The 17,057-nt window shown below is 40.7% G+C and overlaps 1 protein-coding gene across 2 annotated transcripts in view; it reads right to left on the bottom strand.

Annotated features, from left to right (window-relative positions):
* Positions 1–17,057, bottom strand: part of TEC (tec protein tyrosine kinase) — a gene marked incomplete at both ends in the record, with an annotated part of 87,141 nt that overhangs the window by 919 nt on the left and 69,165 nt on the right. For both annotated transcript variants that reach the window (XM_080697574.1, XM_080697573.1), the window contains 8 exons: positions 260–417; positions 501–619; positions 2,835–2,899; positions 7,417–7,633; positions 7,756–7,927; positions 8,696–8,770; positions 12,797–12,930; positions 13,963–14,042. In XM_080697574.1, the coding sequence (XP_080553700.1) occupies positions 260–417; positions 501–619; positions 2,835–2,899; positions 7,417–7,633; positions 7,756–7,927; positions 8,696–8,770; positions 12,797–12,930; positions 13,963–14,042 (1,020 nt within the window). The remainder of the gene's footprint in view (positions 1–259; positions 418–500; positions 620–2,834; positions 2,900–7,416; positions 7,634–7,755; positions 7,928–8,695; positions 8,771–12,796; positions 12,931–13,962; positions 14,043–17,057) is intronic.

Below are 17,057 nucleotides of genomic sequence, written 5' to 3'. Positions count from 1 at the left end.
CAACTGTGGAGGGATCCCCACTTGGGAGTGAAGCAACAGTCTGAACGTATTAAGGTCATTATTGGGGCTTTTCACTTCACATTCTTCTTGTTATTCAAAGCAGAGTTGAGTGCACTGGCTGCCTCCCAAGAGCCTGAAGTCACGACAAAACAGGCGCCACCGGACGAGGCCGAGGCCATAATGACTGTACATCATCCACCTACAAACCCACCCCTGAGTGTTTCAGGGCCTCAGAAAGAGAGACGAAGAATCGGCATACCTCCTGCCAACATCTCAGCATCACCTCGTACACGTATTTGGACGCCAACTTCGGCCGGTAGAGTCGGTGGCCTCGAGTGACCATGGTGACCACTTCATAATTGGTGTTTTTCTCGAAGGGCATCCTGCCTTCGGTGAATATTTCCCACATCAGAACACCTGGACAAGGAGAAGGGTCCCTGAGTGATGAGCCCTCTGCCTCCTCAGAGCGGGCGTGAAGACACAGGGAGCTCGGATCTTACCAAACGACCAGACGTCCGACTTGCTGCTGAAGCGGCTGTAATTAAACACTTCGGGTGGACACCACTTGACAGGGAATTTAGCACCGGAAGAACTTGTGTACTGGTCATCCAGGACATATCTAGGGAAGACAGGCTCACAGCTCTGAAGCAACAGCTCACTTTGTCCGTGTACTTTTATTTTTACCCCCTCACCAACCAAAACACAGTTGATTGAGGCCCAATAAGCATCTGGTTAAAGCTAAGGTTCACCTCCATGACCCCGCCTGGTGATTGCCATCTTCCTCTCAGCCTCATTTAAGGGCATGAGAGGAATTTCTCACAACGTGAGCATCTGCGCTTTCATTTTTCTGCTCATCTTTGTTTTTTATTTGGCAAGAGAAACAAAGATGAACTAAAACAGTTTGCAAACTTTTTTGTAAACAATTTTGGTCTCTCAACAAAATTTTACTCAAAGGCCCCATGTGCGAAAGATCTAAAGCAAAGCTGCTCTCAAGGAAGTGGTAAAAAGTGAGTAGAGACACGTGTGCTTTGAGCCCCCACAAGGCCACAGAGCACAATTTAAAACTGCAGCATCCAAAAAGCAAAATGAAGCATATAAATGGCAGCATCTATATTTACATATCATAGCGTCAACACACACACACACACACACACACACACACACACACACACACACGGTGGACATGCTTTTGTTCTTCTAGAGGGACACACAGAAGTAGGCAACAACACTGCTAACAATGGCTACTTCTGAGAGAATCTCTGACTAGGAATGGCAGATGTGAAGGTTTCAGCCCTTGCTGGAATATGCTTGATACTTATTGATCAAAGGAATGTATTTATGTACTCTATGTACATATAAAGTTAATTTCTTATTTTATCTTTTGTGCCACTGGTGATTGAACCCAGCGCCTCACACATGCTAGGCAAGCGCTGTCCCATGCCGAGCCACGTTCCCAGCCCTAAAGTTAATTTCTAAAAGCGTAAATTTTCTTTGTTGGAGTATACTACGATGCCAGACAAGGCCACCATGGGCTGGATCAAACTGTTGTCAGTCAGGACTCTTAGTTTAGTGCAGAAAGGGTGAAACACACAGTATTTCAGACTTAACAGGCCACGCAGTCCCTTTGATGACCCTGAACCGCACCTGCCGCAGGAAGCAACTACAGATGACGTGTCAACGTAGGAGCGAGGCTCTGCCTCAGTAACAAACATGGCTTTTATGGACACTGACTTTGAAATTTCACACTGACTGACAGGTGTTCTAACATCCTCTGAAATTTTTTTTCAGCCATTTAAATATGTAAAACCATTACCGGCCTACAGGCCTCATAAAAAGTGGTGTGGATCAGATGGGCCATCATTTGCTAAGCCCTGCTCTACCACATGGGTTTATTCTCAGGTCTATATTTCCGTTTCCTCCACAACACATGCGAATGTGGTCAGGGACCTGCGGGTGGCTTAGGCTCTGCTCTGGTTCATTGGCCATGTCAGGCAAACACAGGGGAGGCACCCAATTTTTTATGTATGGATGAATGAACAGGCAGAGGGAGAAAAGAAACAAGCCAAATATTTTGTGTGGGGGGTGGGGGGGTGGAGGGGTGGGGGGGTCTGGGGATGGAACCTAGGAGCATTTGACCTCTGAGTTACATCCCCTGTCCTATTTTTATTCTCTATTTTCAAACAGGGTCTCACTAAGTTGTGGAGGGCCTCACTAAGTAGCTGAGGCTGTCCGCAAACTGCGATCCTCCTGTCTCAGCCTCCCAAATTCTGGGATTACAAGTGTGCGTCACCACGCCCTGCTTCAAACCAAATACATTTAAAAAAATATTTTCTAGCTGGGCATGGTGGCACATGCTTGTAATCCCAGTACTTGGGAGGCTGAGACAGGAGGATCCTGGTTCGTGGCCAGCCTCGGCTACTTAGTGAGGTCCTTTACAACTTAGTGAGACCTTGTTTCAAAATAAAGAATTAAAAAAAAAAAAAAAACGGGGCTGGGTAATAGCTCAGAGGTAGAGTGCCCCTGGGTTCCACCCTCAGTACCATGAGAAAAAAATTCTAACACTCTTTTAAAGTTACAAATATTAAGAGGATAAAAACACTGAAGATTTGGAAATACTAAACCAGATTTCTTAAAATCTATCCACACTAAAAAGGGATGTGTTTAACAGGCTGCACCACCACCTAGTGGAGAGAGTTAACAGCACAAGCTATAGGCACCTGATATTTCTCTCAGTAAGATTTCATTTCTGTCTTGTTGATGTGAATTGCTCTCACACAGATTAATTCTACCCAGTAAGGTGAACACCATCTAAAAGCATTTCTGCGAATCCTTACCTGGCCATTCCAAAGTCAGACACTTTCACAACTCCTGCCTCGTTTACTAGACAGTTTCTGGCAGCCTGGAAGACATTGTGATGGTATATTAATTAGTTAAAAGTTTCCAAAAGAAAAATATAAGTTAGGCTTACATTAAATTTACTATAGCCAGCCAACATTTGCAGAGGGTAGAAATGTGTCCTTATAAATAGCTTTTACTCCTTTAGAGGAGTCCTCAACATATATATGAAACAATCAGTAGAAAGACAGGTCATATTTGCAGTCGGTCATTACAGCATCATTTTTTACCAAAGGTCATACTTAAAGACCAATAGTCAGGTGTGGTGGCGCGCAGCTGTAATCTCAGTGACTTGGGAGGTGGAAGTAGGATTACAAGTTCAAGGCCAGACTCTGAAACTGAAACTTCATCTCCAAATTTTTTAAACATTAAAAAAAAATTTTAACAAAAGGCTGGGAGCTGGACCCAGTAGTACATTCCTATAATTTCATACTTGGGAGAATGAGAAAGGAAAATTGCACATTAGAAGCCAGTACACAATAACTTAGTAAGATCCTGTTTGGAAATAAAATAGGGCTGAGGGTATAGCTCACAGGTAGAATGCCCCTGCGTTCGATTCCCATAGCCAAACAAACAAACAAGTAAAGAAGGGCTGGGAATAATTTAATGGTAGAGCACTTCTGGGTTCAATCGCCAGTACCAAAAAATAGACTCTCTTGCCGGGCATGGTGGTGCACGCTTGTAATCCTAGCACTTGGGAGGCTGTGACAGGAGGATTGCACAGGTTTGAAGCCAGCCTCAGCTACTGAGTGAGGCTCACAGCAACTTAGTGAGACCCTGTTTCCAAATAAAGTATAAAATAGGTCTGGGCGTGCAGCCCGGAGGTAGAAAAGCCCCTGTACCATACACACACACATGCATAGACTCTTTATCCATTGCAGATCCTATTTTATTTTTTTTTTAATTTGGTGCCTATTATAGTTAGATATAAAATTATAAAATGTCCCCTAAAGGGCTCACTTAATGTTTGGAGCTGATGTAATTGAGTCATGATGGATGTAATTCCAGAAGTGGATAAATCTATTGAAATGGATTTACCTGAGTAGTACTATAGGTAAACGGATTGGTGTGGCCGGAAGTGGTGTGCGCATGCGCGCTCGCTCCCCTCCCCCCTCCCCCAACCTGTGACGTGAAGAGCACAGCCCACGTGCTCTCCCTCTGCCTCCTGCCACCATGTCCTGAGATCTGTGGTCCCTGGCTTCATATGGATTGGCTGAAAACCATAGGAAAATAAATCTTTCCTCTAAATTATGTGGTCAGACCTTTAGATTATGGCTGCAAGAATGCTGACGGATACAGTGCATCAACATTTTATTGGGGTGCAGAATATCAGATAAATACATGCACACAGGTCCTATTCTTATTAAAATGCATGATCTGAGTTGAGCAGAGTAGCATAGTTCAATAGTCTCAGTACTTGTGAGGAGGAAACAGGAGGATCCCAGGTTCTGGGCCAGCCTTTGCAACTTAACATAACCCTCAGCAACTTAGGGAGACCAGGCTTCAAAATAAAAATTAAAAAAGGATAAGGGGTGTAGCTCAGAGGTAGAATGTCCCTGGGTTCAATCAGAAGTGTGATCTTTTTACTGTTAGTGACATCTCTCAAAGTCCTTAATCCAGGTCCTTCCTAGGTAAGTGTAATAACACACAACCATCAAAGAGATAGGCAACCAGTAACTGGTTGTCTCAGTTCCCAACAGTCAAAAAAAAAAAAAAAAAGCTGTGTGTAAACTTGGTGTTTGCTCTGTCATTTATGAGGTTTCCAGTACATTAAAACGTAATAGACTCAAATGGTAAAATACAAATGTAGATTATTTAATGTATATTTTCTTGCCCATTCTTCTAAGTTACAAGGTGCAAGAACATAGTTTTTGGTAGAAATATATAATATTTCTTAGAAGGAAGATATGGTAATATTCTTAGTGCCATAACCCATAGGTCAAGCCTTATTCCCTGACTCTTCAGAATCCTATTTTCTATATCTGACAACTAGACTTCTGCTGATGCATTTTAATAGTCTCTTCTCAAGCGAGACAAATGGCCACTCCTATGAGAACACATGCAGTCAACAGGAGTCTTAGATCAGCAGACTTCCCTTAAGGGGTGACACAAATGTACCCCTGTAATACCAGTATCATAGGCACAGAACCATTAAAAACTGCTTCCAGCAAGACAAGTTCTGTGCAGACAGGTGTAGCCTACCACACTCAGGGAGATTTTCCTCTCATATCCATTTATAAGTAAAAAGGAAAGCAAAGGTACTGTTTGAAAATGACAGAGAAGGTCTTTGTTATCACTGAGCATAAAAACCAACCCTCGTGTTATCACATCTACTTTACATGTCCCTTTGCCTCAATCATACCCTGAGATCTTTAAAACAGTCCTGTGAGCAATATAAAGAAACACACACACACACACACACACACACACACACACACACACACACACACTATAACCTACATGGCTATAGAAATGGGGTCTCAAGGAGATTCGGTAGCTATCCCAAAATCAAGACTTCTATCTCCAAATCCTCCCTTCTCTATTATGCTTTAATCTAGAGATAACACTGACTCTAGAGCTAACCCCCCCCCCCATTCAGATCTGCCTCTGCCATTTACTCAACTACTGATGTATTTGCACCTCCATTTCCCTATCTATGAAATGGGAATAGTACCAGTACCTACTTCCTAGGGGCGCTATGATTAAATGAGTTTTTATTTGTAAACTAATTACTAGAACAATTCCTATTTCAGGCAACTGTTAAAAGAAAAAAAATCGCTTTGTTGTTACTATGAATTGTGTGGATACTTTAGCACCAAAAAAAAAAAAAAAAGCCAAAACAAAAATATGGAGAGAAAAAAAGAAAATACATAGGAAAGGCCTAGATTCAAATCATATTTCTTTTGGTGAAAGGATCAAGGTAGATTGATAGTGCTACTGATATATTTGAAACAGACACATTTGTGAAGAACAGGTAGAAAAGAAAAACAGAAGGAAACAAGAATGCAAAAAAGAGAGAGTAGAATGAGAAAGAAAAAAATTAAGAAGTATCACAAGCAAAGTAATTTGAATGAATAAGAGATTTACTTTTCTGGTCTTAACAGAAGCCTCCCTGCCTCCCTCTTTTTTTTTTTTTTTTTTTTTTTTTTTGTATTAGAGATTGAACCCAGGGGTATTCTACCTCTGAGCTATTCCCTCAGCCTTGACTGACCAAAGGGCACTCTATCTCTGAGGCACACCCCTACTCCTATTTCACTTTTATCGTGGAACAGGGTGTCATTAAGTTGATGAATCTCACTACCTGCTAGGCTAATTTTTTTGGAGTGGTACTGGGGTTCCTGGAAACCCTTCTACTTCCGGGATACACTCCCACACCTATTTTATACTTTTTTTTTTTTTTTTAATTTGGAAACAGGGTCTCTTAAGCCAGTGAGGCTGGCTTCAAACCTGCGCGACCCTCCTGTCTCCGCCTCCCAAGCACGGGGATTACAAGTGTGCACCACCACGCCCAGCTTGCTAGGCTATTCTTAAACCTATTCTTAAACTCCTGTCTCAGTTTCTCAAGTACTGAGATTACAGGCTTGCACCACCACACTAGGCATTATTTTTTCTTAATTGTATTATATATCTCACTAAATTGCTAAGGGTCTCACTTAGTTGCTGAGACTGGCCTAGAACCTTCGATCCTCCTGACTCAGACTCCCAAGTATTGGGGCCACCAACCCCCGCTAGGAGCCTCTCTCTTTATTTGAAACATAGATGACATGCGTATATCACTTTTATTCTTACTATAATTATGATGCACCAATAAGTGTATTAAAAAAAAAAAAAGCTCAAAGAAACTAGAAGGTTTCTCTGCTAGTTTCTGTTTACCATGCAGAAGGTAGACAGAAGCTTAGGACTTGGTCAGAAGGTCAAAGCCAACCTAACCTCCCTATTTACCACATTAGGCAAAGCAATTCACTTTCCTAGAGCTAACTCGCTTATCCACAAAACAATAATGATAATAAATCTGCTATGACTTCCTATTGTATGGGACTTTTCTGGAAAATAAATATTTACTGCATGGAAACTTGCTTGGAGATGTTAACTTTGCTAATCATTAGAGCTAATAAAAAGCTTTCCTTTAAAATTACGAGGCAAATGAAATTTACCAAATTTAAAAGTATGGTCAGCTGGGCATGGTGACACACGCTTGTAATCCCAGTACTTGGGAAGCTAAAACAGCAAGATTATAGGTTGATGACCAGCCTCAACAACTTAGTGAAGCCCTCTGCAACTTAGTGAGACCCTGTCTCAAAATGAAGAATAAAAAAATAGGGCTGGGGGTGTCGCTTGGAGGTAGAAGGTCCCAGGGTTCAATCCCCAGTACCACAAAAAGAAAAAGAAAAAAGAAAAAAGTAATGGTCAAACACTGTTAAGAACAAAAAACTGGGTGCTTATATGTGACTGCTCTTTGGCTGACCCAGTGTAACAAAGGAGCCCCGGCCAGCGGATGGGAAGGCGGGTGCTTTCGGTTACCAGATCTCTGTGGATGAAGCTATTTCTCTCCAAGTACTCCATCCCTTCACACACATCCTGGCACATGCTGAGCAGCACGTCTCTACAGAAATGGCCTTGTCTCTGTCGGAGGAAGTTCAGAAGGCAGCCCCGTTCCATGAACTCAGTCACAATGTAAATAGGTTTCTGCTGGGTGCATACGCCATAAAGCTGTACCAACTTCGGGTGTGTCAGCTTCCTGGGAGCAAAGACATTATGTATTCAATTACTATGGGAAAGAGGAGCCATGGGTGATGTATTAGTGGGGGAGCATCCTCTTTCTAATCCAAAAAGGAAGCCTGGAATAAGACAGTGACTTACATCATGACTTTCGCTTCTTCGATAAAGTCTTCTTCACACATGGCGCCTTCCCTGATAGCTTTGATGGCGACTTTGTACTGGGCTCGCCACTTGCCAAGCCTTACCACACCAAACAGTCCGCTCCCCAGCTCCCTCATAAACGTCAGCTCAGAAGGGTTGATCTCCCACTTCTCTGGAAGACAGAAGAAGAGAGTGATAGCATTTAATAAGGAGAACAGAGCACAGATCGGGAAAGAAGAGAAACTCTAACCGAGACCAACCTCAAGGCTATAGGATAATAGTACTATAATAATTCCTGGGGAAACTCAGAATAGAGTTGCAGCCTGCATCTGGCCTTCATGGGGTGGCCATCCACCCTCTGGGGAGAATGTTTCCCTTCTAAGCCATCACAGTATAAGCAAAGTGAACTGAAGAAGCAAGGAGATGCTGTTTAATAGGCTAATAATAACACAGTTGAAAGTTGTTAAAAAACAAATACTTGTTAAAAAACAAATACTTCCTCCTTTACTCTGAGATTTTGTTCTTTTTTTTTTCTTCTCCTATTCCATTGAGTCAAAAAAAAAATTAAACTTGATGTTTAAAAGTCTTTTGCCAGAAGCAGCCAAAACAATCAAGTTGAAAGCTTCTCTATCATATCCATCCTTATATTACTAGAAATAAACAAGAGCCAGTGAGAGCCAGGGAGGGCTATGACTTATTTTAGATATAACAGGATAATATTCACTTTCCACCAACCCAAAGTTTTCTACCAAATGATGAATAATGATGAAAATAGAAAAACAAGGGTTACTATAGCTAGAAAATATAACCATCTAGAAACCCATGCTATGAACTTACAGGATAGTTCCACTGTGTAGAATTCCACACATCTAAATTTGTCTTGTGATAATGCATTCTTTCCAAGGAAAATAAGTCAATACAACTAGAAATTGTGAGTTACCATAGCTGAATCCTGCGGTGGTTGGTGCGTTCTTCCCCTTTGTGCTAACGGGATACCGCAGCCTTGTGACAAGTCCTGGAATTCAAAAGTATTGCAGTTGAATTTATCCTTAATCGTTCCATATGGCCAAATGCTAAACTAGACATGCACCTATAGCATTTATTTATTGATTCCCTCAACATAGCCCTTGCTATATGCTTTCATTTATTCAAAAACCACTGCAGTGTTTATCAGGCACCATGCTAGCTTCACCTCAAAATTTTAAAGGATAAGCCGGCCGTGGTGGCGCACACTTGTAATCCCAGCATTCGGGAGGCTGAGACGGGAGGATCACAGTTTTCAGACAGCCTTAGCTACTAAGTGAGGCTCTCTGCAACTTAGTGAAACCCTGTTTCAAAATAAAGAATAAAAAATAGGGCAGGAGGTGTAGCTCGGAGGTCAAATGCCCTTGGGTTCCATCCTTAGACCCGCAAAAAAATAAAAAATAAAATAAAATAAATAAAAGATATCCAAAGGTTTATAACAGTTATTATGTTATAATTTCATGTTCTTTCCAATATGAGATTCTGAATTATGAGAATTAGTCTGCTAAAAATTAAAGTGATTATACTGGCAAAACTCAATGTTAGAAATCTTAGCATAAAATCAGGCCATAAAATGTTAAGAATTAGGAATACTGGCTGCTAGAAATCTTTTTAAATCTTTTGTGTGCGTGGTACTGGAGATTAAACCCAGGAGCATTCTATCTCCACACACAACCCACCCTGCTTTTTATTCTTTATTTTGAAACAGGGTCTTGCTAATTTGTGGAAGGCCTCACTAAGTAGCTGAGTCTGGCTTTAAACCTGTGCTCCTCCTTATAATCCCAAGTACTGTAAGCATATACTACCACACCCAGCAAATCTTTGGACCTAAGCTGTTCATGGCACTAAATAAGAAAGGGGAGGTGCCTTTTCTGGAAATACCATGAGCACTCTGTAGTTCCTCTATTGCAGCACATTCCACAGTAATTTATAATGATTATGTCATCTCCGAGTGTGGTGGCGCACACTTGTAATCCCTGTGCTTGGGAGGCGGAGACAGGAGGATCCTGCTGGTTTGAAGCCAGCCTCAGCTGGTTTAAGAGACCCTATTTCCAAATAAAATATAAAATAGGTCTGGGAGTGTAACCCAGAGGTAGAAGGGTTTCCAGGAACCCCAGTACTACCAAAAAAAAAAAAAAGTGTATAATGATTATGTATATCTGTCTCCCTTCAGGGGGTAAGATCTGGGAGAATCAGGATCACCACATTCCGCCCAAAACCTGGCTGGGTTTCTATAATGCAGTAGGCACTAATACATACATGTTGGATTAATTGAAACAACAATTTTTTTAAAAAGTTTATAAGCTGGGCATGGTGGTGCACGCTTGTATCTCAGCATTTGGGAGGCAGAGGCAGGAGGGTCATGGTTCAAGGCCAGCTTCAGCTACTATGTATTGAGGCCCTTAGTGAGACACTATTTCAAAATAAAGAAAAAAAATGGCCTAGAGGCTAGGGGTGTAGCTCAGAGATAGAAAGCCTCTGGGTTCCAGCCCAAATACTGCAAAAAAAAAAAAAAGCTTATACAAAAGAAAGCAATAAGGGAATGTCAACACCAAAAAAAAAAAAAAGAAAGAAAGGAAGGAAGAAAGAAAGGAAGAAAGAAAGGAAGAAAGGAAGGAAGAAAGAAAGAAAGAAATATAACAAAAAGATATACAAAGGAAAGTTCTTTGGAAGTTCTTTGGGGATAAACTGATATGAACTAGTTTCTCATATGTTAAATGCAGAGTTGCTATATGACCCAGAAAAGCCATGGGGTAAATACTTGAGAGAAATAAAAACGTATTTCCATGCAAACACTTGTACACAACCATTCATATCAGCATTATTCATAAGAGCCAAGATGTAGAAACAACTCAAATGTCCATCAACTGATGAACAATAAATAAATAAATATGTAAGAATCTATATTGGATTATCATTCAGCCATAAAAAGGGATGGATACCTTATCTAGTAGTCCCCCTGAATTTAGAAATTCCATTTTCCCCAGGACTTATTTCCTGGTACATATTAGATGTAAACAGAACACACAAGCCAATTTCTAAGGATGAGTTCATCAAGTTCATCATGGCAAAAAAACATGATAGACATTTTATAGAACACCTAGTGAGATCTTCAACAACATTTCCCCTTTATGTCTACAGTCTGTGTATACCTAGGCTGTGTCTTGGTTTCCATAAGTAAATGAAGAATGACTTTCTAGCACAATAGGTGGGTATTAAGATAACTCCCCACATCTGTAATTAGAGGGGTCAATCCTCTGTCTTACCATGTAGCATTATTAAACTGAAGTTGCAACTGTTATTTTATTGAAAAGTCAAATGTAAAGTCTGTTGGCCTGGGAACCTAACCATTCCACAAACATGGGCTAGACTGCATGGTGACTCAGTAATTGGTAGGAGTTGTGCTATTCCTGTGTGACACCCTGTATGTTTTTATATTATCTGATTATTGCAAAAGATTTATGATATAGACTTTTAAAAAGGGAAAGGAATACTTATACATGATACATCATGGACAAATGTCAAAAACCTTATACTTCATCGAAACTAGTCACAATAGAACACATACTGTATGATCTCATTTTTATGAGAAGTTCAAAATAAGCAAATCTGCAGAGACAGAAAGTAGGTTAGTGGTTGCCTGTGGCTGATCTGGTGAAGGAGGAGAGGAAGGGAGGGACTGCTAAAATCTCTTTTGGGGTTGATGACCATGTTTTTAAAATTAAATTATGGTGATAGTCAGCCTAACTTTGTAAATATACTAAAACCCATAGAATTGTATGCTTTCAATGGGTCAATTTGTGGTATATAAATTGTACTTCAATGACTATTCTTATCATTATCTGAAAATAAATGAACTCACAAAATAACAACAGGCTTTGCAAAGGGTGCCTGTGATAAAACTTCAAACATTGATTTTTTTTTTTTTTTATAAATTGGGGTTAGGTGCATGGTAGTCCCCGCTCAGTTACATCTTTAAGGTCAAAGGCCAACTCTCTCTCCCTAACCCCCCCCCCCTTTATATCTGTTTTGTTCCCATTCTGGTGCTACGTGTAGCAAGGATTCAGAAAGATGGAAAGCTCATAGGGCATGATTACAGATGGTTTGCAACTTGCAATTTTGCAACTTTATGATGGTGCAAAAGTGATACTCGTTCTGTAGAAACCATATGTTGATTTTTTTAAATCTGGACCTTTTCCATGGCTAATGACTTTTAAAGTTTGATCTTTTCTTAGGCTAGTGATATTAGAATAGGACACTCTCGAGATGCTGGGCGGCAGCAGTGAGCAGCAGCTCCCAGTCAGTCACGTGGTCCCGAGGATCCACACTAATCCTCTGCAGTGAGCGTGCTGTATTACTAAGATAGGATGTTTGGTGGGTTCCGTAGGCTAAATGCACTTTTGACTCAAGAGTATTTTCAATTCTCAATGGGTTTATCTAGACATAGCCCATTGTAAGTAGAGGAGCATCTTACTCCACTCTTGGGAAGTCTACAGGAGGGGATGAAATCCTGGCTTCTCTGGTAGGTCCTGTGAGTATAGATGCATACCACCATGCCTGGCTTAAGATGGACATATCTTCCATTTAAGTTTATTATCAAGGATATGAAAGCACAGAAATGTAAATATTTACCACATGCCACTAAAATAATTTCTAGCCTAAGGTCAAGACAGCTTTTTATGAAATGTGATACTTCTGATTGTTTTTTAGGTATATCACCTCTTTTTTTATTTTATTTTATTTTTTTCCGGTGGTACTGGGGTTCCTGGAAGCCCTTCTGTCTCCGAACTACACTCCCAGGCCTATTTTATATTTTTTATTTGTAAACAGGGTCTCTTAAGCCAGCAAGGCTGGCTCCGAACCTGCGCAATCCTCTTTAATAAGCACTAATTTTAAATTCATCACATCGTACAATAACTAACTACAAAACAAAACTGCTCAAGAGAGCAGTCACTACAATGTCTGACTATTTTCATCACTACCTAATATTTGAAACAGGTGTTAAAATCTCACTCACCCGCTGCATTGTGTTTATGATATTCAATAATCTCAGGAATTGAGCCAAAAGCATGCTTTTCCGCTAGGTAATACTTCTTTGGAGATGTTGTTGTTTCCTTTATATGATAATGCCTGAAGCCTGATGAACCTTCTCTGTAACAAAAAAAAAAAAAAATGACATGTTACAACCAAGTTAGAATCGTGATATATGAAATAAATCTCAATAACTGCTTTTATCATTATCTGAAAATACGACTTCACTCTTCCCTGCTTTCTACAGGGTAACCACAGGCTGCCTCTGCATGCCCCCTTCTAAGCTTAGGACACATCCTATATTCTCCATGCTCCTCTTAGCTCTCATTTGACATTCATTGGTGGAAGTTTTGCCAAGTGGTCATTGATAACATATTTGGTCCCTTGCATGAGAATGAGAAATTAGGCTTATAAACATGCACTGCCCACTTTTCCATACCATCAGAACACAGACCTCCTCTAGTCACCTCTTGCTAAAAATGCTCTCCAGACGGCTTCTGTCGCTCTCAGGATGAAGCTCAGCCTCCGTGACATTGACATGGCTTCTGCTTCTACCTCTGGGGCTCCTCTCCCTCCCTCGCTCTGTCCCTCCAGCGACATACGCTTTTTCAGTTCCTATAACTCATTATATCCTCCTTCCCCTCTGGGTCAAGGCACTTCTCTGGATCCAAAATACTCTTTCCCTTCCTTCCAGTGAGGTCTCAGTGTCAATGTCATTAGGGACAACATTCATGAAGAACCCAGATGTGTCTTGGCCGCGTGTCCTCCCCTCCCTAACCACAGTGCTTACTCCTCAACTGCCATCCCGGCCTGCCTGCCTGTCTGCAGCCCCACTGAGTGACTGCTGGGTGGCTCTGTGCCTGCTTTACCCACTAAGGCATCCTTCGTGCTTAGCTCAGTGCCTGGTAATTATTTATTAGATATTCCTAAGGTTTCTATAGCCATTCTCTACTAATATGGAAAAATATGAGGCAAATTACTGAAAACATGAATATAAACAAATAACACAGACTTTATAAAGTTTAGGTTTTCCTTTATAATGCTGAAATGCAGCATGTCTTTTTGAAAAATAGAAATATATGCAAATAATACAGGAAGTTCATATACAACTCTAAGTTTAAAAATAACATAAAACAGATCAGGATTACTTACCCTCCAAACTTTGTATACAAGGAGACTGTGTACAGGCCTGGTTGACTGGAGTCTCTCACCATAAAACCACCTTCTTTATCCTAAAATCCAAGTTTAAAAAAAAATTTATACTCCAGTGGCTAACATGGACACCATGGAGAAGACAGAAGAAACCAATCTTAGCAATTTTAATCCCAGTACTTGGGAGACTGATATAGAAGGATCACAGGTTCACGGCCAGCCTCAGTTGCTTAGTGTGACCCTCTGCAACTTAGACCCTGTTTCAAAATAAAGAATAAAAAGTAGGGCTGGGGTATAGCTTGGAGGTAGAATGCCCTGGGTTCAATCCCCAGCACGCGCACACACACACACACACACACACACACACACACGTAATTTACCAGTAGGACTCCTTGGTTTCTCTTGTCACATGATTGTGCTTCATACTATTGGACTATGAAACTAAAGAAGGCACACTCACAATGCCCATGGCTACAAATTCATACTCACACTAATGCAGACATTTCAGCCAGATAATCTCTCAGAACCCTGCCAAAACTAACAGGCAAAATTTTGCAATTTGAGTAAGTTCTGGACGTGTGGGGTGATAGTCATTGAAACAAAAAAAGTATTTCTTAACAGCTAGTTTCATGTTATACGTTTTTTACATTTGCTCTAAGCTTTGAATCCTGACTCAATGTCATTTTCCGTCCACATAGCCTTTTTCCTGTAAATATCTCAGTGTTCTTTATAAGAGCATATTGAAACATCCTTAATTCCCCTGGAATTTGATGTTAAGTATCACTTTTTATAAAATAAGCAGGGAAAACCAAAAGTCAGAAGCAATACTAAATGAATAAAGGTTAAACACTCATCAGGCTCCATGCTGAAGAGTAATACTCTTGACCAATGACAATGTATTCAGTCTCTAGCATTTTTGTTGCTTTAAGATAAGAAGTATGTTTAATAGTTGAAAAGTATGTGTGTGTGTGTGTGTGTGTGTGTGTGTGTGTGTGTGTGCGCGCGCGCTCATGTGTGCCCGTGCATGCACTTGGGAGCAACCCAGGGCTTCCTGTATGCTTACTGAGCTATACTTTCCAGTCCCTTATATTATATTCTTGTTTATATGAAAGACAATAGAATTAAATCAGTCCCCTCAAATACATCTCATAAGAACCATTAGAAATAAAACTAGAACAGTTAAATGATCCATAGAATTATAATAGCTACCACTGATTTATGGAAAATCTATGCTGTTTTAATATGTCTCATGTGTGAATGTGTCTAATCCTCAAAACAGTGCTATGAGATTGATATTTCTGCTATCCTCACTTAACTTCACAGGTAAGAAAAGGGGCATGGAAAGGTTGGGGAACTTGCTTCAGGTCCCACAGCTAGTAAGCAGCCAACCAGGATTTGGACCCCGGGCCGCCTCGCTGCTCACTACCCTGTAGCTGCCTCTCATCATAGGCCCTCTGGGGAGGCATAGAAGATTCCTGTGGAAATGGCATGGTTAAAGCCAGGCGTGGTGGCGCACACTTGTAATCCCAGCATTTAGGAGGCTGAGACCGGAGGATCGCGGTTCACAGACAGCCTCAGCAACTTAGTAAGGCTCTTTGCAACTCAGTGAGACCCTGTCCAAAATAAAGAATAAAAAATATGGCAAGGGGTGTAGCTCAGAGGTCGAATGTCCCTGGGTTCCATCCCCAGACCCAAGAAAGAAAGAAAGAAGGAAAAGAAAGAAAGAAAGAAGAAAGAAAGAAAGAAAGAAAGAAAGAAAGAAAGAAAGAAAGAAAGAAGAAATGGCATGGATAGGTATAGTCTAAATAAGCAAAGTCACTTGCTATGGTTCTGCAGCATAAACTATAGAAATAGTGCTCTGTGAAACCCTTGCCTGGTGGTTAAAAAAAAAAATCAAGAGAGAAAATGAAAAAGAATGGGATTAAATGTCCTGACAATATGAGTAAACATTAGATTATGAATGCAGAGCATTGTAAAGATCATCTTCTAATCCAACCTTCTCAACTTACAGATGTGAAAAGTAGACTACAAAAGTCACAGCTAGACTTGGGTCTCCTTCCTCAGCCTGGTGCAGTTTTATCTATAAGACACATCATCTTTTTGTTTTGTTTCTTTGTTTGCTTGTTTTGGTACTGGGGATTGAATTCAGGGGCACTCTATCTCCAAGCAACAACCCTAGCACTTTTTATTTTTTATTTCAAAACAGGGGTCTCACTAGGTTGCAAGTCTCACAACATTGCTAAGGCTGGTCTTGAACCTGCAACGCTCCTGTCTCAGCCTCCCAAGTATTGGGACTACAGGTGTATGCCACTAAGCCAGACTTGTTTTTTTTTTTTTTTAAGTATGAAAATTTCACCACATATATTTCTGTAGGCAATTAAATATTTTATTATAAGCTGGACGTGGTGGCGTACACTTGTCATCACAGCATTCGGGAGGCTGAGACCAGAGGATCGCGGTTTGCAGACAGCCTCAGCTACTTAGTGAGGCCCTCCGTAACTTAATGAGACCCTGTTTCAAAATAAAGAATAAAAAACAGGGCAGGGGGTGCAGCTCAGAGGTCAAATGCCCCTGGGTTTCATCCCCAGACCCGCAATAAATAAATAAATAAATAAATAAATATTTTATTATAATTTACTTTCTAAAAGACATCACATAACATCAATTATGTGATGTTTAATATCAATTAAAACAATTTTTAATTAAATTAAAAGTAAAAAATTTTTGGCTTTGGTTTTTGGTTTTTGGGGGTTTTTTGTTTGTTTGTTTTGGGTACTGGGTATGGAACCCAGGGGCTTTTCTACCTCTGGGCTACACTCCCAGACCTATTTTATACCTTATTTGGAAACAGGGTCTCACTAAGTTGCTGAGAGCCTCACTAAGTAGCTGAGGCTGGCTTTGAACCTGTGTGATCCTCCTGTCTCAGCCTCCCAAGTGCAGGGATTACAAGTATGTGCCACCATGCCTGGCTTGTAAAAAAATATATATTTTTTTGGTGCTACTGGGGTTCCTGGAAGCCCTTCTACCTCCGCGCTATACTCCCAGACCTATTTAATTTTTGGAAACAGGGTCTCTTAAGCCAGCGCGGCTGATTA

The sequence above is a fragment of the Muscardinus avellanarius genome (genome assembly GCF_963383645.1).
Source record: "Muscardinus avellanarius genome assembly, chromosome: 6".
Classification (NCBI taxonomy): Eukaryota; Metazoa; Chordata; class Mammalia; order Rodentia; family Gliridae; genus Muscardinus; species Muscardinus avellanarius.
Note: the sequence above shows the minus strand (reverse complement) of the source record. Positions and strands in the feature narration are given on the sequence as shown.